The sequence below is a fragment of the Hoplias malabaricus genome, chromosome 3, assembly GCF_029633855.1.
Source record: "Hoplias malabaricus isolate fHopMal1 chromosome 3, fHopMal1.hap1, whole genome shotgun sequence".
Lineage (NCBI taxonomy): Eukaryota > Metazoa > Chordata > Actinopteri > Characiformes > Erythrinidae > Hoplias > Hoplias malabaricus.
This window is the reverse complement of record NC_089802.1, coordinates 32,000,771-32,025,186: the sequence shown is the minus strand read 5'-3', so window position 1 is coordinate 32,025,186 and position 24,416 is coordinate 32,000,771. Positions and strand designations below refer to the sequence as shown.

At 42.2% G+C, this 24,416-nt stretch overlaps 1 protein-coding gene across 1 annotated transcript; it reads right to left on the bottom strand.

The window, feature by feature from the left end:
- Positions 1 to 585: 585 nt before the first annotated feature.
- On the bottom strand, positions 586 to 24,149 carry LOC136692540 (synaptic vesicle membrane protein VAT-1 homolog). Its single transcript, XM_066666040.1, has 6 exons — positions 23,584 to 24,149; positions 17,590 to 17,797; positions 10,479 to 10,649; positions 9,797 to 9,886; positions 8,862 to 9,103; positions 586 to 6,720 (listed from the first exon to the last, which is right to left on the bottom strand). Exons 1-6 carry the CDS (start codon positions 23,995 to 23,997, stop codon positions 6,508 to 6,510), a joined length of 1,338 nt encoding a protein of 445 aa, XP_066522137.1. The 5' UTR covers positions 23,998 to 24,149; the 3' UTR covers positions 586 to 6,507.
- Positions 24,150 to 24,416: the final 267 nt, after the last annotated feature.

Sequence of the window (24,416 nt, the reverse complement as noted above, 5' to 3'; positions counted from 1 at the left end):
ACACTGCAGTTTCAAAGTGGAAATACACTGCTATGTGGTACATTTTCTGGCGCAAAAACAAATCACATGGATATGTTAACGAGGTTAAACACTTGGTTTTCACTGGAGGGGGTCTATAAATAATAGAGTAGCTTCTTGACACACGTCTAACAGCAGGGGGCGCACCAGTCTCATTAGTATGACTGTTAAATTTGGCCGCGAATTCAAGCATGTTTTAGTGGTTTGATATAAAATGGTTGCCTGTGTAAAAAAAAAAAAAAAAGCCTTACGAACTCAGCTTTCTTTACAGTGGAGCTGATGGGAGCCAAACCTGGAAAATACAGCCAAAGCTGAAAAAAGTGCTTTCTTTTAATACATTTATCTCCATTAAATATATATTTCTAAAGCTTATGAGAACTATTTTATAAGAAATGTCACAGGTGCCTGGATATGTATTCATAACTATGTCATAGATTCTTGTGAGATTTATAACAATTTAATTCTTCAGGGTTTGGTCCTATCACTTCTAAACGTGAAAAATTCTGATTTACAACAGTGGATGTAGAGAATAAATAATAAAAGACTTTGAAACATCAATGTCTCCATTTAATCATATTTCATAGCATATAATTATGTAATCAGATTATTTAAAAACCTTGACCACATCTTCTGATGTCAGATTATATCACCATGCAACAGTGGGTGGGGAATAATCATATTAACCAATAATACCCTAAGTGGCACGATCCATGAGAAAGTAAATGACACAGTGAAAGTGGCACAGAAGAGTACATGACAGTGAGGTCTGAGATGTGTAAAAGCGTCAGAGGAGGCTGAGCGCATGTCCTTTATTTACATAACTGAAGAGAAAGATTAGCGGGTGTGTTTTTTTGGTATGCATTTTATTCAGTCCAGATAACATGTACAATACCTTGTAAGGCAAAACTGCAACACCACACACTGTAAAAGCATCACATTTCCAAGTTCATTTTCAACAGCATCAGATAAACAAGTCTCAAGCACGAAAGCGGTTATTTATTCAGAGGCTTGGAATACAAAGTGGCAAAGTCGTAACGATTTCTGCAAACACTGACTCAAGAAACGTCAAGCAATACAGGGAGTACCAAAGGCCAGAAGAAACATAGCCACCCACCTTCAGTCCTTGGCCTACAGAAGCTTTTTACTTAACGGAGCCATTTTCTTGAGTAACCAAGCACTTGGTGATCTAAGGTCAAAACAATAATTAGTTTGGGGTTACCACTCTCAGTGAAAAATTAAACGGACCGTTTGCCCTTTACCCCAATTACAAAATGCAGAGGACAGATTTGAAGACCATTGCAGTTCTTTTTGTCCATTTGTTGGCAACATTATGTTCTGTAATGTCAAATTCCACAAAACCAAGCCTTCTAGAGCTTATTTAACAGCTCAGCCTGGTTTGAGGCAAATGTCTATTAATTCAGACGTGCCGTTAGCATGATGCTAATCAATAGGACATAGGTTCGCATTGCCTATTAGCTACACTAGCATTTTAGCTCCAGTGCAAAATTAAAGAAACATCCACATGTCTCAGTTGATTGACTACATTTGGGGTAAATATGTTTCTGACAGATTAGCACTTCAAAGATCTGTCCACCCTGAAAAGCTGTGAGGACTGGGCTAAGCCCTCGCTGTAAAATAGCAGCTCTCTGAAAGTGGGACTGAACGTGGGTGCACTTTTGAGAGACAGAAAGCAGAACACATTCTTACGGAAGCTCTAACAATCCTCTTCATGATCTGGGCCTGGTCTTTATCCAAGCTCAAGTCAGTACTGAAGAGGAAGAGGATGAGGAGGAGGTATGACAACAAATCAAACAGATTCGCATTTTTAAAAGGCTTGTGAAATGGGGAAAAAAAAAACCCAGATGTGTACGAATTTGGGCGCGGCCAGTTTTGGATCTCAGATGGAAATGTTTTGTTTGAGGCATTTTAAGCGAAAAAGGTAAAATCGGGGCAAGAAGGACCAGTGCGACTTTTCTGAGGCAGAAAAGAGGAATGTGTGAGGTTAGTTTGGGCCGGGATAAAAACCTTTAGTTTCCTCTTAACTGTGCCACGGCATTAAGTTTCTACCACAGCTGCAAAAAACATCTGCTTCCTCCTAAAGCACACGACTCTGAGTTAACTGTTTAGAGGAAGCTGCTTTGTCACTGTGATGAAAAATTTAATGCCGTGAATGCACATTAATACAAGCCATTCCACCAACACTGTCATGACCAGCACTGAGGGAAAGTGTTGAATAAACAAACACAGCTGTCTAAGCTCATTTAAATGCGAGTTCATGATTTGTGACATTACAGGGCAATGTCATTTTTTTTTGTTATTAATTGAGATTACGCCCAGGGTTGTACCGACTAAGGCTTGAGCCAAATCCTCTGTTTCCTACTCCCAGATCTAGCAGCAATCAGTGGGTGGAAAAACAGGAAAGTGTGACTTAATAGCAGAAGGCTGACCTTGACTTAACCCAAGGTTCATTTATTTGTTGCTGTGATGTGATTCTGTAATGTGGGATTCAAGTTTCCTGGCTGTAAACTGTTGTGTGTGTGTGTGTGTGAGAATGATAAAGGTTTCCTGTCTTTAGCTAAAAAATTTATATAACATGTCCACAAGCTCAAAAACTACGCAGAGTAGAAGGATGGACTCTGAAAATATCTGTTGTGAACAATTTTGGAGAGAATTCTAGAGCCAACTGACACAGAAAAATAAAATAATCTGTGTTTGTTTTTTTAAAAACTACTCCTGATAAGATTTATTGGCTGAATTAATGGTCACAATTTGGAGTTGCATATTCCATGCAAGCTACTAACTGTGTCGAGTGTAACACCACTGGATATGTCAATGCGCTAGAGGAGAAAGCCAAATGCCTGAACTCACTTCCACTGCACACACTATGGTTAAAAGAGCTGGGCGGCCATCTGACCCTCCCAGAGAAGGTGATGCCAGTTGTTCTCATGGGACTCCTGGCTTTGCAGGGCTGAGGCTTAAAACATAGATCCTGATGCTTAGTTGTATATCGTGAAAATAGTGTCAACAAAGCAGCAGGAGCTGACATTAAAATCTCAGGGTCGGAAGATCGCGTCGAGACGGAACGAGAGCACTTTTGTGCAGCGAAAGCCTGGCCTTTTCTCCACTTTCTTGTGGCTGACCAATGAACGGCATGTGCTATAACGGAGTGATTGGAAAAGTTAAAAAATAGTGCAGTGACTGCTTGTAGAAGCTATTTACACGCTGTGCCAGAAGTTTTACAGTTCATGGTCTGGAGATGCTTGGTTTTGAGAGCTCCTCGAGCACGCTGAGAAAGTGAAGGCAACCCCGTAGGGAGATTTTTCCATAATACACCAGTTTTGCATCAAGGCATAAGAGTTGGCGGACAGTTTTGGCAGGTCCCACTTCATATGGTGGCTCTGATAACTGTGTAATCGCACAATGACAGTACATGCTACAACAGTGCAATTACTGGTGATGCCGACATGTGTTAGAGTGTGTGATATTACACCTGTAAAAACGTTTTTATATATATTGTTGTAACAAGAATTATGTCACGTCCATTACGACAGATATACTGCATGTGTATAGGAAATAACATTTTATACAAGTCTGAATTCTCATTAGACCTCCGTAACACAACACTATTATAACTAGAAAGTCGGGAGCTCTTAAAATTAGGAGTGTCTTGTTGGAAGAACAAATACCTTTTTATTTTCTTAAAGGCAAAGTTTAAAGCTAAGCCCTTCTACTGCAGTCCATCTACAACACTGAACACATCTCCAGTATTCGCATCGTTGTTACTACGCAGTTTTTACAGACCCTTCATATGAATTGGGACCGTTTGGCACGTTGTAGTCAGGCATAGCACTATAGTTGAACCACAGAAGAAACAAGAGACGAAAAACACTTCAGCACAAAACTGCTTTTCACACCGTTTTCCAGAAATAATACGTCACGAATCCCTTAACCCCCAACCCTTTGAGATACAGGTGTACACAACTGATACGGCCCACAGAGACACAAACACACACTCGCACACATACATACACTCGCTCACCCCACTCCTACTGTCCCCAACAACAAGGAATCACCATGCTAAATGCTAATAAAGTCAACACTACTGTCTACTCCATTGATTAAAACAGTGATATGGCCTCGTCACTTTATACCGGGGCCATTTCCACAGGTCGTCTTTAACCAGAGAGCGTGCAATACAGACTGGGGCCAGAGATAAGGCAGGGGTGCAAAGGCCTGGGTTTTGTGCAGCTGTACGGCACATTGGCACTTAGACTCGATTAGAGGTAAACTGTTTCAATCAGCTCAGTGCTCTGTAGAAATACTACTGTCTTACTTTTGGAATTGCTAAAAACATGCTCTTCCAAAATGTCAGGTGTATCTAATAAACCACTGGGATTGTGCCTTATATAAGGTGCAAGGGGAGAAGGAGCTTCTAAACTACCTCAATCCTGTTTTTGTCACGAGCGTCCTGCAAATACAGACGTATGTCACCTGAGAATCACTGTGCAACAGGTGCATAGGAAAAAGTGAGAACACCAGAAGCTTTTCTTGTTTGTTTCCACATGAGCTGCGGTACTTTTGGGTGCTTCCCTGGAATGTATGTGAGGACATCACAGTGCACAGATGATCCCTTGTGTTGGAAGGAGGCACATTCCGAGAGATTTTTCTAGTTGTTTTCTTCTCATTTTTTTTTTTTGTTTCTTTGTTTTACTTCCTTCGTCACTTGTTTTCTAACTACTTTTAACACAATGTCACTGGACAGCTCAACACGCTTGGAGGAGAATGCTAATCGTATAGATCTGCTATGTGAGCCAACAGACGCTCACGTCCGCCAAAAATGCGGAGTTAACTGGGCTCTCTCGAAATCACAGATCGAACCGATGATCTCCTGATGGCAGTACTCATCATACTTTGGTTTTGATTTCTTAATTCTGGGTCCACGGTTCGATTATACAACGTTTTGAGCAACATAACAATGAAGCAAACTGAAATTTCTATTAATGTTATCACAAGATGTTCTACTGAGAGAGGCTCATTAGTTGTTTGGTGTTCAAAAACATGAACAAAATGTCTGTTTTCTAAGATGCATTGTGATATTGTCAATGCACACCGTCACAGTTGTTCATTATGATATCACAATTTTAGACTGCATTGTTACACCCCTAATCCTAGTTGTAATCTCCCCTAAATGTTTGTTGCATCTCGATAATGGCATGTTGTTTTATTTGGCAATCTCAGCAATGGGTTAAGGCTCCAGTGTGTTTCAGCTAGTCACGAGTAATCCAATTATGTTTTTGGGTCTTGCTTTACCCTTGTTCCATATGCATAAAATACATACAATAATATTAATACAATAATTTATGCCTGATTCTTTGTGCCAGAGATATACATGCCCATACTCGTGAGCCGATGCCCAGAATATCTTTTTACTGGACTTGTGCATATCCTGACACCCACATCTTTTTTTTCTATTTTTTGTACATAGATTTTGTGACTATTATATGAGTAGACTAAGAATGTTCCAAAATGACTTGGACAGTGAGAATAGTAAAAAAAATAAAGGTGGAATCATTCCCAGAGGCAAGGAGTCTAGTTGGCACTGAAGCACTGAAAAGACAAAGATCATACTAGATACGCAGCAGAGCCTCGTTTCAGTTTAACCCATATCCCCAAAGCAGGTCATTCTGTGAATTGTGGAGCTCTAGTAAATATCCCTAACAAGCACAAACACACCAGGAAAACACCCCAAAGATCCGAATTTCATGCAAGATCAAAGCTGAACTCACACCACGCTGTAATTCTGCAGGTTTAAATGTTTTGCTGCAGGACTCGGACTGCAGATACCATTGTTGTCCTTGACGGAGCAATCTGTGTGTGGGTGAGTCAGCGGCATAAAGGACATTTAACACTGAGCCCAGTAAGGATCTGATAAAAGCTAACTCTGCTACTCAGTTAATTAGTATTGGCCTTAGCAAGTTTAGCAGGTGCCTTAAAGCTGGTTTAGCTGAAGAAGCACTTACCATTTGGCACAAACTCCATAAGTAACAATTGATGACAATGAAAGTTAAGTTGGTGTTAAAGCAGGGGATACTGAGGGTTTGGGGACTTTTAGGTAACGTTTAATTAACATTCTATTAATGTTGGAAGTTAAACTAAATAACTTCTGCATTGTCATGGATCTGAGATCATGCTTCTGAATATAATCAAATGATCATCGTTTCCCCTTGTGCTTATTTCATTCATTGGTCTAGTGCATTTCCTGGAGTCTTTTCCTGGAGTGAACAGGGACAGATCACTTGGCGCCAATCAAACATTCCCAACAATTTCTCTTATGGAACTGCCCTATGGTATTTGTGACTGTGATCGGTGTGTGTATGACTGCAACCCCAACCCAACCCCGTGAACTTCAAACCCTGCCTTTCGGACATAAGCCCTTCCCACCTGAAGAACAGACTTCCATTATGAGAACACATCACAGTATTGGGCACTTTAACTTTCTTCTGTCTTTGGCTCCTCGGCCTTCACCTCCGCCTGGGGCTCTTCTTTCTGGATGTCGTTTTTCTGTTCTCCCTCTTTCTTTTCCTCTTTAGCCTTCTCTTTTTTGTCCTCTTCTGCTTTGGGCTCTTCCTTCTTTGGTTCGGGAAGAAGGATGACTTTGCCGATGTTGTTCCTCTCCTGCATTCGGCGCATTGCATCAGCCACCTGGAAGACAGAGTGGGGGGGGAAAAAAAAAAAGACAAAGAGAAAACTTTTGAGACCCATGGGTAGTGGAGGGCAGCCATGACTATTGGGAGATCCTGAGTTCTCGCCTTAAAGCAGATCTTGGAGTCTAATGTTTTGGCTTTCTGACCACATGTTGGTGTAGTGAAATGGGTAACACCAACCGGACCTACATTTGATTGTTACGCTGAGATCCATGGATATTGTGTGTTTTAGAGGATGCATGTGTTAATTTTCTCTTTCCCATCTTGAAAGCCTCATAATATTCGAGGAGACCCAACCAGTAGGGGTGATCTGGCCATGAAAAATAATTGGAATACCACTGCTTGAAAGGTGTTAAAAGGAGATTTTCAAGACTCACAATAGATTAAAAAAGAAACAGCAAAACAGAATGTGGAATTAATGAGACTTAGAAGAAAATAAAGTGCTAATGAGAGAAACAAAGACAAGTCATGGAAGCCAAGAGGTGATCGGGTTCATCAGAGGGAAAAAAAAAAACCATGCAGTGCAACTTCCTCAGTTGTCTAGAAAGCCATTATCTTTCTTTACTTGGGCCCAGTCTCTATAGCAACGCCGTCAGATCACCCTGACGACCAGAGCCACGGTAACAGCGGCCAGTCACTTAGCAACTGCCATGACTTCTGGGTCTATGAGGATAGCGATGGCTCAGGAGAGGAGAGAGGAGGGAAGGGGGAGATAAAGGCGTGCACACAAACACAGCAGTCTCTCTCTGTTTAAAAGAAAACCCTCCACCTCCATCTCAGTGTGTATTTGGTCTGAACACGATGTGGAGATGGAGGTCCTTCTGTAAACAGGTGCTTTAATCCACTTCTCTCAGTCTCCCTTCAGAAGCATGTACGTGTTGACCCCTGATTCCTCACAGTGCTCCAGACAGAGGGAAGTCATTCGCTGGACCCATTGTCATGGGTGACACGTTGCTATAGAGACCCCCCCAGGTCCAAATAAACAAGCTGGAGTGATTTTTAACCTTTAGCCAGGCTCTACACACACACACTGAAGAGCTGCTTGTGTGGAGCAGCTGGGATGTCACCTGCCGACATTTCAAAGAGAGTGCTGGAGTAAACATAGCCTTTCATGGCAGAGAGAGAGAGAGAGAGAGAGAGAGAGAGAGAGAGAGAGAGAGAGATACAAATAAAGACCAGAGGGGGTAAAATCATGCCCGTGTAGTATAAAAACCATTCCCAGAATTTTGTTTCAACTGCTCTGACTCGTCTGAGGCTGGTTTGAGAAGATTAGAGAAGCCAGGCAGTTAGAATGAAATCCTGGAAAGACTTTTAACTTTGGCTTCCTACTCTGAGAGCAGAAGAAGGCAAAAGAAACAGAGAAAACTAAACAAAAAACTACGAATTTCTCCTGTATTTGAATTCATTTATTTATAAATAACTTTTGGGTAGTGCGGTGGGCCAGCAGGTAGGTGTCGCAGTCACAGAGCTCCCGGGTGACTGTCTGTGAGGAGTGTGGTGTGTTCTCCCTGTGTCCGTGTGGGTTTTCTACGGGTGCTCCGGTTTCCTTCGTCCAAAAGTGTCCATAGGTGTGAATGTGTGTTGCCCTGTGAAGGACTGGCACCCCCTCCAGGGTGTGTTCCTGCCTTGAGCCCAGTGATTCCGGGTAGGCTCCTGACCCACCATGACCCTGAACTGGACAAGCGCTTACAGATAATGAATGAATGAATATTTCAATCCAGTCCCTTAAGGATACATGGCCTTGGATATCAAGTCAATAATGGTCCAGCTGTTCAAGTGATAGGGCCAGAGCTTACTAATAATTATTAATCTGTTTATAGCTTATAAACAGAAATAACTAATGATTAACTCGTACTTTTATGGCAAGAAGACAGAATCGAAGATAGAAAAACAGAGGACAAAAACGAGATAGAGACAGGACAAAACCAACAAAGAGGGAAAGTATAAAGAGAAAAAGGTAGCCAAAAAGAAAGATAAACAGAAGGGAGAACAAAAAACAGAGAAAGAGGAAGATGGGAAACAGGCTGAGGAGGGATACTCGGGTTGAGGAAACACAGGATGGCACTTTATCTTGTGCTTTTCAAACAAACAGTGGTGGGATGTTAGTGCTCTGCTGTTCTCTCTCACTCTCGTTCTGACCTGTTCGAAGTGGTAGGTGGAGTCTATGCGGGGTTTGATCTTGCCCTGTTGGTAGAGCTCCAGCAGGGTCTGGAGCACGCGGGTGATCAGTGGGAACTCGTCATCAAGGTAACCAAGGTGGAAACCGCACACGGCCTTGTTGGAGTGCATGAGGTTGAGGGCGGAGATGGTGAACTGGTTATACCAGGACTTGGCCAGAGCCAGTATGTTCTTCCTCTGGCCTGTCAACCGGTTAGCAGCACCTACACACACACCACATTTAGACAGTGGAAAAAAAATAAGATGGTAGAAATGTGCTAAATGATGTCAGGAAATGCCTTTCACCAGGAGATAGTCAGCTATCCGAGGCCTTGAGTCCTAGAGAGTGGGTCTGACTCTTTCAGGGTGGATAGGATGGCCCTCCCTATTGTCATCCCACACAACGCTAGCTGGCATAGGCTGTTTAACGCTCTGCTGAGAAACCTTGGGCCCTGGCATTCATGTGAACGTTACTTTCAAAAAGTCTACCTCCCTAAACATGGTACAAGAATGTTTAAGGAATGTGAGAAAGAGCTCGTGGTGCTGATTTGGCCTCAGAACGCTGGTGGGAGGTGATAGAAAACAAGTCTATGGAAGCCTCACCTTGCAGCTTACAGGACCTAGCAGATCTGCCTCTAATGTCTGGGATGCCACAAGACATCTTCAGAAGTCTTGTATAGACCGGAGCTGTTTTACTTACCCAGAGCAGGCAAGTTTTAATGTTATGGCTGAGCCGTGTATCTTCAAAAACTCAAGGAAATTTCTCGTTGGCTGCTCGTGCTTCTGAGATCATTTACTCTTAATAGACTTGGCAGAGGTTCCACTATAAAAGGGTCTCATGACAGTCTACTGAGGAGTTGAGCAACAGTGTTGATGTTGGTGTGAAATCAAATGCACACACACACCCTCCTCCTTACCATACACAATGAGAGTTCCCATGGGCTTTAGTAGGTTAAATGCCTTCTGGGTGTCCGAGCCGCCCAGAGGGTCCAGCACAATGTCCAGTCCTGCAAGAAAAGAGTGTGAAAATAGTTTTAAATAGTAATGAATGTGTGCAAACATCTGTCTGAGAGTTAAAGTGTTTATGTGGCCTATATTATTTATGTTGTTCAGTGTGCGTGCACGCTAATATGTGGCTAATACGATGCTGTTGATGTGGAAGCAGTACACATCCTGTGCTGACTACTCTTTCTTATCTGCTCACTGCGCCATTAAATGTGTAGCAGCTGCTGAAGTGCATAAAGACTGATAGACAACACCTGACCCCTGTGACCTAAACATGAACGCTTCATGCTGATTTTAATGTGACAGTTCAGCCTAAAATGACTCATGGCTGAACCTGACTTCTTCAGCTTTGAACTGGAGCTACAAGTCAAATGTAGCTACAACTAATGGAGTATTATATCCCACCAAAACACATGGTGCTCACTTCCTGCCCGAGTCATCAAACGCCAACCTGAAACTCAGTTAAGTAATGTCCCACAAACGGATCGGTGTTGTATAAGGTTCTGGTAAGTGTTATGTGGTTCTGTTTTGTTCTGAAATTAATTTTTTTTAATCTGTAAGTGTTTGGTGGCTTGTGGTTTTTCGACCCCTGACCTTTGGGGCTGATCTTGCGGATCTCCTCGGCGTAGTCCCGTGTGCGGTAGTCAATGGGGTGTGTGACTCCGCCCTCTTTTATCACCTCGTGTTTACTGGCTGAGGCTGTGCCAAAAACTGTGACATCACTGATCGTGTTACAGAGCTGAGTGGCAGCAATGCCCACACCACCTACAGAGAGAGAGAGAGAGAGAGAGAGAGAGAGAGAGAGAGAGAGAGAGAGAGAAAATGTGGGAAAGAATGACAGAGAGAGTTAAAGTGAAAGAGAGCATGGGACAGAGAGAGTGAGTGAGAATGAAAGACAGAGAGAGAGAGAAAGGGGGAAAGAGTGACAGAGAGTGGGATGAAAAAGAGTGAAACAGAAAGCAGGAAAGAGAGAGAATGGGAAAGAGACTCAGACAGAGAGAGAGAAAGAGAGAATAAGAATGAAAGACAAACAAAGAGAAAAGGGTTGAGAAAGAGAAAAAACAATGAAATATGTAGTCCAACACATGACATTTTCAATGTACAAGGCATCTGTAATAACACATCACCCTCTGAGAGACAGTGGTGACACCCCTCATAAACCCAGCCCCCACTCCCCTACTCTGTTCACCTCCAATAATACATATCAGGACAAAAATGAACAAATCTGTCAAGAAGTTGGTTAATTAGTCATTAATACAGTTGCTATTTGTTGTTATGCTAATAGAACTAGAGAGGAAGAGAGAGATCAGGAGGGTTTTGGCTAATGGCTTTATGTCAGTGTAGAATGTACATCACTCTAAAGCAGAGAATCAGTGCTTGGAATCATTTGTTATTCACTCTTTTCAATAATATAATCATATTTGCTGTAGATAAACATATATAATATAAATAATATACAAAATCTTGAAATACTAATAAGCATGTTTCTATAAAGTACTTTCAATGCGCTCATGTTGATATTCTCTGCGATTTCAACAGTGAGAGTTAATACAGTTACTGATATATTTCCCACAAATACCTGCAAAACAAGACATCATTTCTGGTGGCTATTAGATATCACTGAATATAAAATGATCACAGCTATTATTTATTAGAATTTCTGTGATTTAAGCTCCACAGAAAAGAAAGTGTTAATAAATCCAAAAGGAACGAGCGAGAGCAATAAAGAAATGCTATGGTCAGGGAAGGAGAGAGAGAGAGAGAGAGAGAGAGAGAGAGAGAGAGAGAGAGAGAGAGAGAGAGAGAGAGAATGGGAGTGAGTCAGTGGATCTAAAAGGCTGCAGAAAACTCAAAGCAGTCCCAAGAACATTAGTCAGCGTCCCATGTGACCAGAGAAAACACTGAGAACTCTGAGTCCAGTAAGCGTTTGCTGACCTCAACACCTCAGCACAGTCTCACACTGACCTCAGCTTAGATTTTGGAGCCGTAATCAGTGGCTCACTTAACACACAGTACTGGATCTCACTGATAGGAAGAATCAAAAGCATTATGAACGTGCGATGTGATGAGATGATATTATGATACTGATATGGTACAACCATTGGCTCAGGAGCCAGTGAAGTTGAATGCTTTTCTATTATTGGCTCAGTGTCAAAATATTTGCAGTTGGGTAGTAGATTATTTTTACATGACGCATAATGAGCACGTACTTTGTACGGTCGATATATGGACAACTAATGGGCTGGACGCATTAGAGATTCTGTTGCACAACTTATTTGAAAGAGAATGCAGTATAAAAACAGCACGGGTTAAGTGCATGTGCACATTGAAGGAACACTATGCAATATTGTAACTTAAAAATCAGCTCCACTGACCTATAATAGAGAAAATAGAGCCTCTGTCATAGTTAATCCAGGCTCAGCACTGCAGAAACTGCACTATGTAATTTTCCAAAACACTCTATTGATTTCAGTACGGGGGGAAGAGGTGCTAACACTGGCCATTCTGAACAGGGCTGTTTAGACAGGGGGAGAAAGCTGCTGTAGTGTTGATCCTTGTGGTATTTTGAACAACAGCAGGTCCCAGCACTGTGTTCACTCGTGGAAAAGGGGTAGAGCATGTCCCATTTAAACATGGCTGCCCGATGTAGGGGATCCTCGCTAGTGTGAACAGCACTTTAAAGAAAACAGAAGCTCTTTCATTAGTAATATTTGCTGTTTTTGGTGAGAAACATGACTTGGCACTTTAACAATTGAAAGACGTCTGTATTGACCTTCGATCTAGTTCACCAACGGGGCCATGCAAACACTAAAGATCAGATGACCCAGTCATCAAGTCCAGTTACCTCAAGCAGGTGATTAATGGTTGTATCACGACACATTTAGCCAACTCAGAACCACACTTCTTAGTCATATTAGTAGTTTTGAATATGCAAGCACATTTAAGATCTAGAGATGTGACAACACCGTATGACAGGAAGCTGAGTTCATCATGGTTTTCATGGATGTGCCCTTTTGTGAGCGCGTGTGGGTTTTCCGAGAACAGAAATCCTCCCGCCCAATCAAAGATAAGTTACTATATCTTTAATGATTCCCATTCCAGCCCAGTACAATATACTTATTCAGGACAAATGTTCTCCGTACATAATCCCTTTAAAACGGTCAGAGCATTAGCATTAGCTTTTCGACAGAGTTATGTTCTTTTTAATACGCCAGGACTGTTCTCCACGGAATGGTTTTCCTTTTCAGCATGTTTTTTTAATTAAAACTAAATTAACCTGTGTTAATAACATAGGATTTAGTAGTACAGATAATGGAAGACCATAAAAGAACACAAAAACATGAAGTTACTTAGGCTTCTATAGCCTTTATTCATTGCTAGCCATTATCCAAGCTTTGCACTTAGAGCACTGGGCGGCACAGAACCTTATCTATGGGCAGGCTAACAATTTAATGAGGGTGAAAAAGCCTTGGGGGGGGGGGGGAGGCTCATGGGAAATCAATGGGTGTAATCTGTTCATCAAAGGCATAGCCCTTGGAGTTGAATGGAGTGAGTATTACATTTATGATACACCGGTTACTACCACTGGTCACTCAGAAATCTTCCTCAAGCAAATTCTGATGTGAGATTATGATTTGCTCCTATTGTAGCCTTCACCTGATCTGGGAGCAATCTGAGATACTGACAGCAAGCATTTAAAATAGGAACTACAATACAGATTCAAAACACTGGAGAGAGTTGTCTGCCCCCTCCCCCTTCCTCCCCAGATGTGAAGCTCGTGCAGGGTGCCAGGTTGAGGAAAACCGAATCTACATGTAAGAGTTCAAGAACGTTGGGCCTTGATGAGTTTAACATATTCCACCTTAACTTTATTTAGCATAATCACAACTGTATGTTATTTTAGTAAAGGTGTACTTTACAAAACATAGAAAAAGGCAAAAAGTAAATGAGTTGTCAACATTTGTCCCTGTATTTAACAGCTTCATTTGAATTCCATTTCCACCTTAAATGTTTCACTAGATGAGGCTGATGTTACCTTCCTTATAGATTTTTCCCTTACACAACAATCTGAGATTTTTAGAAGACTCTAATGTTCTAATGAATCTAATGTTACCTCTGTTCGCTTGCTTGCTTCCATAACTGCAGCCCAGTGTTTGTGTCTGATATCGCGTGTCGTACCTGGCAACCGGGCTGTGGATACTGTACTCGGATTGGGCAGTGGACGGCATCACACACAGAAACACCAACAGAGTTCCACTCAGAAACAGACACTCCTCAAAGAATGCACTGGCTGCAGCACTGCTGTCAGAGTTGCCAGTGCTTCAAATTAACATGTTTCCTTAATCTTTGATGACACATACTGGTCATTTTATGACTGAGGACAAATATATTACAGATTGCTCCTTTAAGAATCAGGGTACATTTACACTTAGGGTTTAACTAAAAAATTAAAAGCTAGGGGTCTTGCCCAAGGACACTTGGGGTAGCAATGCGTAATTACCCACGCAAAGAATAGTAACCCAGTTTTTTATGCAGAAAACCACTACAGAGGTTCTGCCCATTATACTAAGCCAAACCACACTTGCATAAACTTAAACTAATAGGAGATGAGCCCTGACTCACACACTTGATTTGATTTTACTGGATTCAGTGTGGGATGGAAATGGTCATCTCCTGTGTACTCCTAAACTTTGGGGGCAGCCAGAAGCAGGCTTCGAACTAAAAGTGGAGGTCAAATTTAGTTTTTCATGTTTAAATCACCTTTCAGGAACCTGTGAGTTAAATATGTAACATCCAAACACTTATTTTCCACACAACCTGTGCCCCCTTCCATCAGAATATTGACTCCCAGAAACCAACGGAAAGTTTCTAATAATATTTAAAGTATTTCAGCACTTCTATTATGCAAGAGTCACGGAGGATATGAAATCACTTCCTGTGACGGGAAAATGAGATTGCGATTCTTTAAGAACAATGTGTTTATTTTTGCAGAGTGGTAAAGTTCTGTCATTTTGTCTCTTGCTAGTTATTGGGAAAAGGTTTTTATGAAAATAAGAAAAGCAGGCTTACGGTTCTACCACTTCAAAGTAGTCTCTCTCTCTCTCTCTCTCTCTGATGGTGATTGGCTCAAATAATGCTGATCAACATTTTCTTCTTTAGAGACTATGCATCTATATAAGCACATATATCATTTCCCTGCTTACACTAGCAAGTTCATTCATTCATTCATTTTCTGTACCTGCTTCAGACTGTTCTAAGTCACTGTGAATCTGGAGCCTACCTACACTCTCAGGAAAAAAAAAACAGGTACATTACTGTCACTTAAAGTACGTTCAAAAGTACAGCAGTGGTTTTAGAGTCCAGTTGTGTTCCCTGATGTTACATTTCATTCTCTTCTTCAGAAGGAGAGGTGAATATTTGTAAGCTTTCATTATAGAACTGTGTCAAATAAAACAACAAAACAAGTCCTGGAAATAAACTGGGGCGTATGAAATCAACACAACTTTAAAATCTACAATTATTATAGAATAAGTTACAATTATGTTCCTTAACTAAAGGTACTGAAATGTATAAATGTTAAAGGTACCACCACAGCGACAGCAAAAGATAGCACCTAACTGCTCTGTTTTGACTATCAGATTGAAACAAGCTCTTCTATCCAGTGATACCTTATCCAGCTGTGGGCAGGCAGTGATTTGGATATGTTCAAAATATCCTCATGGATTGTCCCAGTTGGGCCCTATGTTTTGGCTTTGCTAAACACCTGACCTCTCTGAGGCTAACAATCCCAACTGTTAAGCTTGTAAGAATGAGCATAACGCAGTCCTAGTATTCACTAAGACCTTTCACCAAAGTATTTAAACACTCTGTTATCTCAAGGGTCCGAGACTGCTCGAGCTGGTTGGGTCTCAGTAAGCGACATGCTAGCACAACAACAGCATAAATCATGACACTAACTCCTCGTAGTGAATAGAGGCTGATCTGGGCAGAGACTGGACGCCTCTATAACTCATATGGATGTTTGAGGCTTCTGTGGTTTCGGAGCTGAACCCAAAGACGAGGGATCTGCTTATTAGCTGAAGAATGAGGGGCCGACCCAGATCCGCTGGCCAAGTCAAACGGAAATGTGGCACACACACACCAAACACACACACATACATTACTATCGCACTCTGGAGAGCAGAGTCCTAGTGCTGCAGACGGACGCCCAGACAGCGAGATATATCAACCAATACACACATGCACAAACACAAAAAAAACACACACACAACCCCCAAATGTGACCGCCGCCCAGAGAAAACATCAACATCTATTCAGTGATGCTATAATGTGTTTGCTTTCTTTCCCTGTAGGCATTCTGTGGTCAGTAATGTAAACATCTAGTGGATATTACATTTCCACAAACACATATAGCTTCCGGATGTCGATCTATTAGTGTAGGAATGACACTGAGACACGCATTACATTTGCTAGCATAGTAAGCTTACTTACTAGCAGTTAATACATACGATCAAATATCTTTATCAATGGCATATAATGCTAAACTTTCCTTCTTTCGGTCTCTTTAATAAGCCAAAGTGAATTGTTATTATGCCTTGCCTGTGTTTACCCATTCCCTTTCTATTATCATTTTGATGTAATGCTAGCTAACAATGCACAATAAAAATGGCTGCGAATTTATTACAGTTCAATCTACAAACTGAACTTCACCAACTGGTAACTGGACTCCAAACACAAATACCCTGAAAACCACTCCTAATATAGATTTCCAAACCTGGTAATAAATGAAAATGGACATGGAAACAAAATAGATAAGAATTCTCTAAGAAAATTCTTGTGCAAATTCTTTCACACTAAACCCAACAAAACTCACTGAATCTTAGTCTTGTGTGCAATGTTTGCAGAATATTGTTAACATTACTATTAAATATTAGAAGGTACATCAAGGTAGATCAAGTACATGTAAGTACTAGGGTGAGGCTATGTAATGTTCACAGCAAAAACCGTTTGCCTACATTTACATTATCTCTCAATATGTAGAGTTAATCCCAGCCAACGCCTGAGCCAAAACCCTAAAATACAGTACCGCAAGTAGAGAAAAACAAGTGTAAATGCACATATGCAGACACACACCTCTCCAGCTGGTTGGACTCCACACCCTCTCCAGGATTTGTCACCATTCCTCTCAGCAGAAAGTCCAACAGCCGGTCAATTAGCATTTCATTCTCGTATCGGCAAACCCCACCATGTGTGGGGTCCGTGTTTGTTTACTGGACACGTGAATAACTGTGCATTTCAGTGTGTGTGTGTGTTTTCAATAAAGGCTGGAGTGGCATTCATGAACCGAGATTAATATTCAACATATTAGACGTCATATAGTGGCTATTACAAGCTTGATCAATCAAGTGAATCCATTTGTAAGTGTGTATGGGTTTGTTTTCCTACTTTTTCAGAACACAAATGTACCGACACTGGTAAAAGCAGTGGAAAAAAAAACTTTTCATAGGTGTGTGCTGCACTAGCTCGCTCCTCATGCATCAGTGAGTCTTTAGCATGTAGCTCCTTCTCACAGTTTCCATGTCACCTTGGGCCACTTTTGGTAGGAACTAACGACTGCATACCGGGAGCTCCCTGAGAGGCTCAGAGAAAAACATCATAACCATCACATGTCTGTGTGTGTGTCTGTGTATAACAGTGTGCTCACCTGCTGCCATATGAATGAGGACACTTTTATTGGGTCTGATGTTGCCCATTTCAAACAGCATCATGTAAGCAGTGATGTAGTTTATAGGCAGAGCAGCAGCCTCCTCAAAGCTCATTCCGTCTGGCATCAGGAAGGTGTGGTCAGCCTTGACCACGACCAGTTCCTGCCAGAGGCCACACCTCCCCAGAACCAGCACACGGTCTCCAACCTGCAGGGAGAGAAAGAGAGTTAGTTTCAACCCAACCTTCTTCCACATTAAGAAGAATGATAGACTGAATGATGCCTGACCCTCCTCCCCCTCAAAACTATGCTTCACGTTGTATTCCTCTTACATTTCAACTTTGTTAAAACTGCTGTGTCTTTGGTCAAGGTGCTTTTTTGTAATATCCGCAAGATGACAATTGAAACAATGAAGCGAGAGAGAGAAAGTGTGTTTACTATATGAATGTCCCACCATCTGCTCTTAGTGTGTAGGGTATGGAACAGTTATTGTTGTTATGTGTTTTGTTCACTGATGTCTACATGTATAATCATTTCCCTTAACACTTCCACTGGGACTACAACCAACAGCCTTATGATTACTGAGCTCAAGGCTGAAGGTCATGCACTTCCTACACACACACACACAAAGAAACTGGCATGTCCTTACACAAACACCCATAAGTGTGTTTTCCTTAATCTATCAAGATACTACTATCTGTCACACACAAGCATGTACGTATAGGAAGTATTCATAATGTCCACTATTTAGGCCCTTCACACCAACATAAGCCCTTTGTGATGTGTGAGGTGACCTCACAAAAACATGTATAATGCCTACTAGACTTATGAATGTCTTGATCCATCTGAGTAGGCTTGAGACTTGCCTGCTTTATCCTATACGTACTCGCTCACGTTTAGAAACTGCACCACAAAGGGTGCGATTCAGTGCTTTTGAACAAGGACATTATGTGTCCTTGTTTCATTCAAAGTCAACCACAACAAAGAGCCACGATGACACGGGTGGTAATGTGTGGTGCCGTTTACTCGTTGCGTATTCACGTGTTGCTTATGTTTTTTGGATTGAACACGGCTCTGTGTTCTAGTTCTCATAGATTAGTTTTTCTTGTTGCACGTTTGAATTTCGCTGGCCGTTTTCGTCAGCCATCAGCCCAAGGAGCGTTTAAACCTTCTCAAAACACCTTGAGTAAAGTTACTAGCTGCTGTTGTGAGTTGGATAAAAATAAAAGCGAAAGCTGCCGTAAATTCAGAGTTTTTACAACCACTGAGTTTGTGCTGGAGCTCTGCATTTGCACTCTGTAGGGTTTACACGTCACGATTTAGTACCTACTCGCCTCGGTTGGAAATGTAACTGAGCAGGGACTGAAAAACTACTTGGTTACAGGGACCAGTTACAAGATTTGGCTAGAGGAAAAGCAAAAGCGCCAAAAAAATTGAGTCAAGTCAAGTTGGTTTCATGCAGTGGAAAATTGCCATTATATTCCTGCATATAAATATGTATATCGGCATCTGTATCCGCAGATCTGTTTGTGTATCGTGTTGCATATCGCATCGGCCCAGAATTCCCATATTGATACACCCCTAGTATGTATCAAGTTTATATGAAATATTGTTCTTAGCCTTACCACAAACATAAGCAGTCCAGTTTTTTTTGTAGTTTCTGAAATTGTAGCCTTGTATTTTACTTGGTTGTCAAAGAGAATTAGAATATACCTGTCCTGAACTGGTCTAAAACAAACACAAAAACACAGGCACCAATCCATCAGTCACCCACACCCCTCCTTCCCACCTCCATTGTTTTTTTTTCTCCTCTTCCCTCTCTTAAGCCTTGCACAAAGCGAGGAAACCCTGTCCTCCTCCATTAGTTACCAATGGGAAACCGTTCTTCAACATCTGCTCTCCAGTTCCACTGACCTTAATACGATAGGTCAGCCAAAAATCAAATGTGCTACATTTTACCCTTGGCCCAAAGGTTACTGATCAGTCAAGACATGTTTGGCGCCTGACATTTGCTTTTGTAATTTTGGACCGGGGCTAACTGACATTATAATGGACACTATATTTCTAAAAGTTTGCAGACCACCTTACTTTAAGATGTACAATGGGCCGTGACTATTCATATAAACTCTGTAGACAAACGTGAAATGAAGTATGACACTCTGGAGCACATGAGCTTAAAGTCCTAAATGCCCAGTGGAAAGAGTAGGCTAGAGGGGTATAAAGCCCTCTAGCATTGGGCTTTGTAGAAGTGGATTTTTTAGAGTGGTGAAGCTCCTTCCAATACAACTGGGATGAGTTGGGAGTGGTGTTTGTGGTCCAGAACAAATCATCCAACATCAGTACATGATCTCACTTGGCTGATCGCCATCAGATTCTTACAGAAATGTTCCACGATCTAGCCCAAAGGCTTCCCAAAGGGGAAGAAATTTCCTTTTAACAACCTTCATTTCAGAAGAAATTTTTTTGTGAGCAGGTGTCACAGACTAAATCCCGCCATTAGCATCATGCTAACTGTAATTCAAAGCCTCACTTTTTATTTATTTATTTTTTAAATAAGAGTTGAGCCCTTATTGTGTCCATCTTCTATAACCACTTCATCCTGAGGGTCACGCTAGGTCTGAGGCCTACTCGAATGGATACACAAGTAGCATCCATATCGATGCCTGTTTCTCTTTTCAGCCATTCAAAACGCCTCAGACAACTGTTTGGTGCTCACCGAAGCCTTTATTTCCAGGAAGCAGCACCAGTCTGATCCATTACTCAATAATATTACTTGGAATGGAGGCTGAGCCCATTAGAACTGTATCCATAATCACAGAAACAGCTGCAGTGGCCTCAGTGTGCAGCCGGCTGGACACTACAGAGACCAAAGAGAACACTCTGAAAGCCAAGACAACCATAGCAAATCAGAGCCAAGGCTGGCCTGCAGAATGCTTGTGTTATTTTGTTTTGCATAGATCTTTCATGATACTGTTATCTATTGAAGTTCTTGTGATGAAGTGATGAAGGGGGGTGGAGACAGAGAAAAGGCGTCCGAAATCTTCCCCAGGAATGTGACGTGTGCGAATAGCGATGTGGAGTGCGACAGAATTCAGTTGTGTGCATGTGTGTAGGGGTGGGATAGGAAATACCAAACTGACAATGTTAGACAAAGGAGGATAATTATGCACATATGGGATTGGGCCACACACACACACACACACACACACACACACACGAGAGGAGAGCAGAGAAAAACATCATTCAGTATCATAACCCGTAGGTTTGGTGTAGTACAACCCTCTGAATCTCTACTGTAACATCGCAAGAGTCCACTCTTTGTGGTCAGCAACAGGTGTCCACACTCCACAAGCCTGTTGCTATCAGGAGACTCTTGCCCTTCGCTTCACCGTCTCTACCATTTCCTTGCCATCTTCCCGTCACCATAGCAACAGGCGTCATAAAGGGGATAATGGGATGTCACAGGAGTGTCTGCCTCCTCAAACATCAGCCAAGCAGCATGACAGACCCATGACTGGTGTAAACCAAGCAGCTCCAGCTTTAATGCCTTGTAAGCCACAATACAGTGTAACCAAGGGGTAGGACTTGTATTAATGTAATTGTAATGTAACATAACCCAAGCCCTGTAACCATTGAAAATGGGATAAGGTGGTATAACTTTGCAAAGTACCCCATAATATGGAATAACAAAGAGGTATAGCCTGTGTATGTGAGAGATATAACAATTAATATGGCATAAACAAATGTCATACCACACCATACAGCACAGGGCTGGGGAATTATTAGAAAGTTTACTGAAATAGACATTCTGAACTTTGAGGTAATCTTGTCGGTAAATTTCTCCTTTAACTCCGTTCATCCTTTGTTTTTTGGTTAACCCTGTTAACATGTCCGCATCTGTGTGTTCATGGACTGTCTCTTTATATTCACACTACTGTGATTCTGCACCATCCAATCTGCCGCATGGGAGCAACATGAAGGAGAACCTAAACACAGAGGGCAACCGAGTAACTTGAGCTGCGTCTGTCGTTTGGAGACACGTTTTCACTTCACTCACGACGACACTGGACATAAAGAAGTCAAACACTTCTAAACACTCATGAAAAACAGTTGCAGCGATCAAAATTAATTCCATCAGTTTAACACTTGAATCACAATCACCAAATATGCGCAAAGCATAAAAACATTCTCAGGAACGTTAAGAAAAAATATGCCAGCTTCAATATTTGAGCATATTTAGATTTGTCAAGCCTCGTCAATGAGGGCGAACAACAAAAACAAAATAACAGTTCGTTAATCATGATCAAGGTAAAATGTTTACCAATTAATCGCGACACTGATTTGCAGCCATGTCACTCGGCACTAATACAGTAACATGTACATTAAAGCATGACCAGTCAAGCCCTGTAAATTGTAATATATGAATGTAATATAATGCAGAATGACAAATCCATGTAAACTAAGATGCCTGAATAAGTAGGATGACCCATAATATGGAAGCACAAAATGGTGTGAGGTGTATTATGGCCTAACCAAGCGTCATATAACTTCTAAAGGTGAATTACACTCTGCAACTGTAGGGGGAGCCCAGGAGCAAAAATACCAATTGTTCCTTTGAGCAGATTACAGTTCCGCAGGAACATATTCCACGGTTCTTTATGTAAATGTCTAAAGTTTGTGAATAATCCACAATATCCATTTTTTGAGACAGCAGAAGATCTTAAAAGGGACAGGTTCTACCCTTCTGTTTCTTTTAATGAGAACAAGCTGCTGTTCGCCCTGACTCTGAGTGCCCAGAAGTGAGGAGCGAGGAGCAGAAACCAAGCTGTTTTTGCTTGGTTCTTTTTGTTCTCCAAACTTGCTTTCTTTGTTTTTACTCAACACTCTTATTTCCCCTCATTTGTTGTGTCTGTTTGACTCAGGTTAACCTCGTCTATGCACTCTCACATAAATGTGAGTCCAACCCTGTGACTGGAGAGACTCAGACGAGGAGGCTGGATGATTCTGAAGTGTCTGCACTTTACACTCGCTTTATCTGATAGTTTCAGACTTAGGCAGTCCACAAAAACCAGACTGGGTGGTCTTATTTCACAGTGTGCTTGCAGGTAGACTCTCCATATCCTCAAATTAGTGCGTTGTTGCACTGAACAAGTGACTTTTTCATAATATCTTTTCTTTAAACTAAATCATCCCACCCAACACAAGAGCAGTGTAGAACCTGCTGAAGAGATAGTATCTATAATGGAGAGATTGGGTCTGTAAAGGCCTGTTGCTTTAAAAGGAGCTGGCAATCGGTCCGTGCTGGATCACATTGATTTTCTTTTAACAAGCCTCGCCCATGCAGCGCTTCCCTAGAGCCCAGTGTCTGTTAAACACGATTACTGAGGAATAGCTAGCTCTGTTCATCTGATTCTCCTACACCAACATCAGTCAGCCACAGGGCTTATATACGTCCTAGTGGATACGCTAGTTAATACACTACATACACTTGTGGTCCTTTGTGTCAGCTCCACTGACCCCTAAGTGCACACTGTAGTTCTACAATTACACTCTGGACCCCCACAGTAAGATTTGGCCTGCTGTTTTAGTGTGTTGTGCTGTTATGAGTGGATCAGACACAGCAGTGCTGCTGGAGTGTTTGGAAGGGGGTGGTGGTGGGCTAACAATGTATGCAGAGCAACATGTGGGCTACACTAATTGTAGTAGTAGAGGGGTGTAGCTGCAGAGTGTACCTCACTTTTTCTGTCCTTAAATCAAAGGGGAGGGGGGTGTAAGAGTTTCCTACCCTCCTCCATAAATTACATAGTGCAGCTTCTGCAGTGCTAAGCCTGGAGTAGCAATGACAGAGGTTCTATTCTACATATTAAAGGTCATTGAAGAATCTCAATTATTTTGAAGCTGTAATTTTAAGGTAAAATTACGACCTTGTGCTTCTTTAATACAGCACAATAAATGTTCATATACTGTTATAATATGTGCTTCACCCACACTCACCTTCCGGTCCTCCACCCCCTCGCCAACCGCCTCTACCAGGCCCGAGCACTCCATCCCCGGGGTCACGGGCGGAGGAGGCAGAGGCTCGTAAAGACCCTGCCGTCCGAGGAGCTCGGCGAAGTTCAGCCCGCACGCCTTCACCCGCACCCGGACCTCCCCCTCCGCGAGGCCCGCCAGACCCTGCTTCAGCTGCAGCTTCACTTTATCATAACCGCCGTATCCCGTCAGCACCAGGGCGCGGTACGACAACTTCTCCTCCTCCTTCTCCTCTTTTATGTCCTGTGGCGCCGTTTCGGTTACCGACTCGCTCTGCTGCTCTTGGGCGTCTTCGGGTGCTTGAGCCCCGGCTTGGGGCTCCGCCTCCGCCTCCTCAACAACCTGCGGAGCTACAGCTGCTGCGTCTTCAGTGGACATTTTATGGTCTCGACGTGGAGTTAATAATTTTGAGAAAGTGAAACGAGTTTTAGAGTTGAGAAATAAAGAAAAAAAAGGAAAAAATAGCGGAGACTGGAAAGAGCGGGAGAGGAGCGCAGCGCCGCTGCTGTGAGACGCGTACAGGGCTCGAGCGCTCTGGAATGATGTGAGAGAGCAGCAGCTCCGCGCGCGCTGATCAAAGGTGGCTTCTCATTGGCTGAGCCGAGAGAGAGAGAGAGAGAGAGAGAGAGAGAGAGAGAGGTAAATCCTGGAAACTGGAGTTTGGACCCTCAGAGTACCACCGCAAAGCTGGTGTTAATTGGGTGGCGGATCGCTATTTTCAGATCCACTTTCAGATCCGCAACACACTAACACCACCATCTCAGTGTCATTGCAGTACTGAGAACGACCCTCCACCC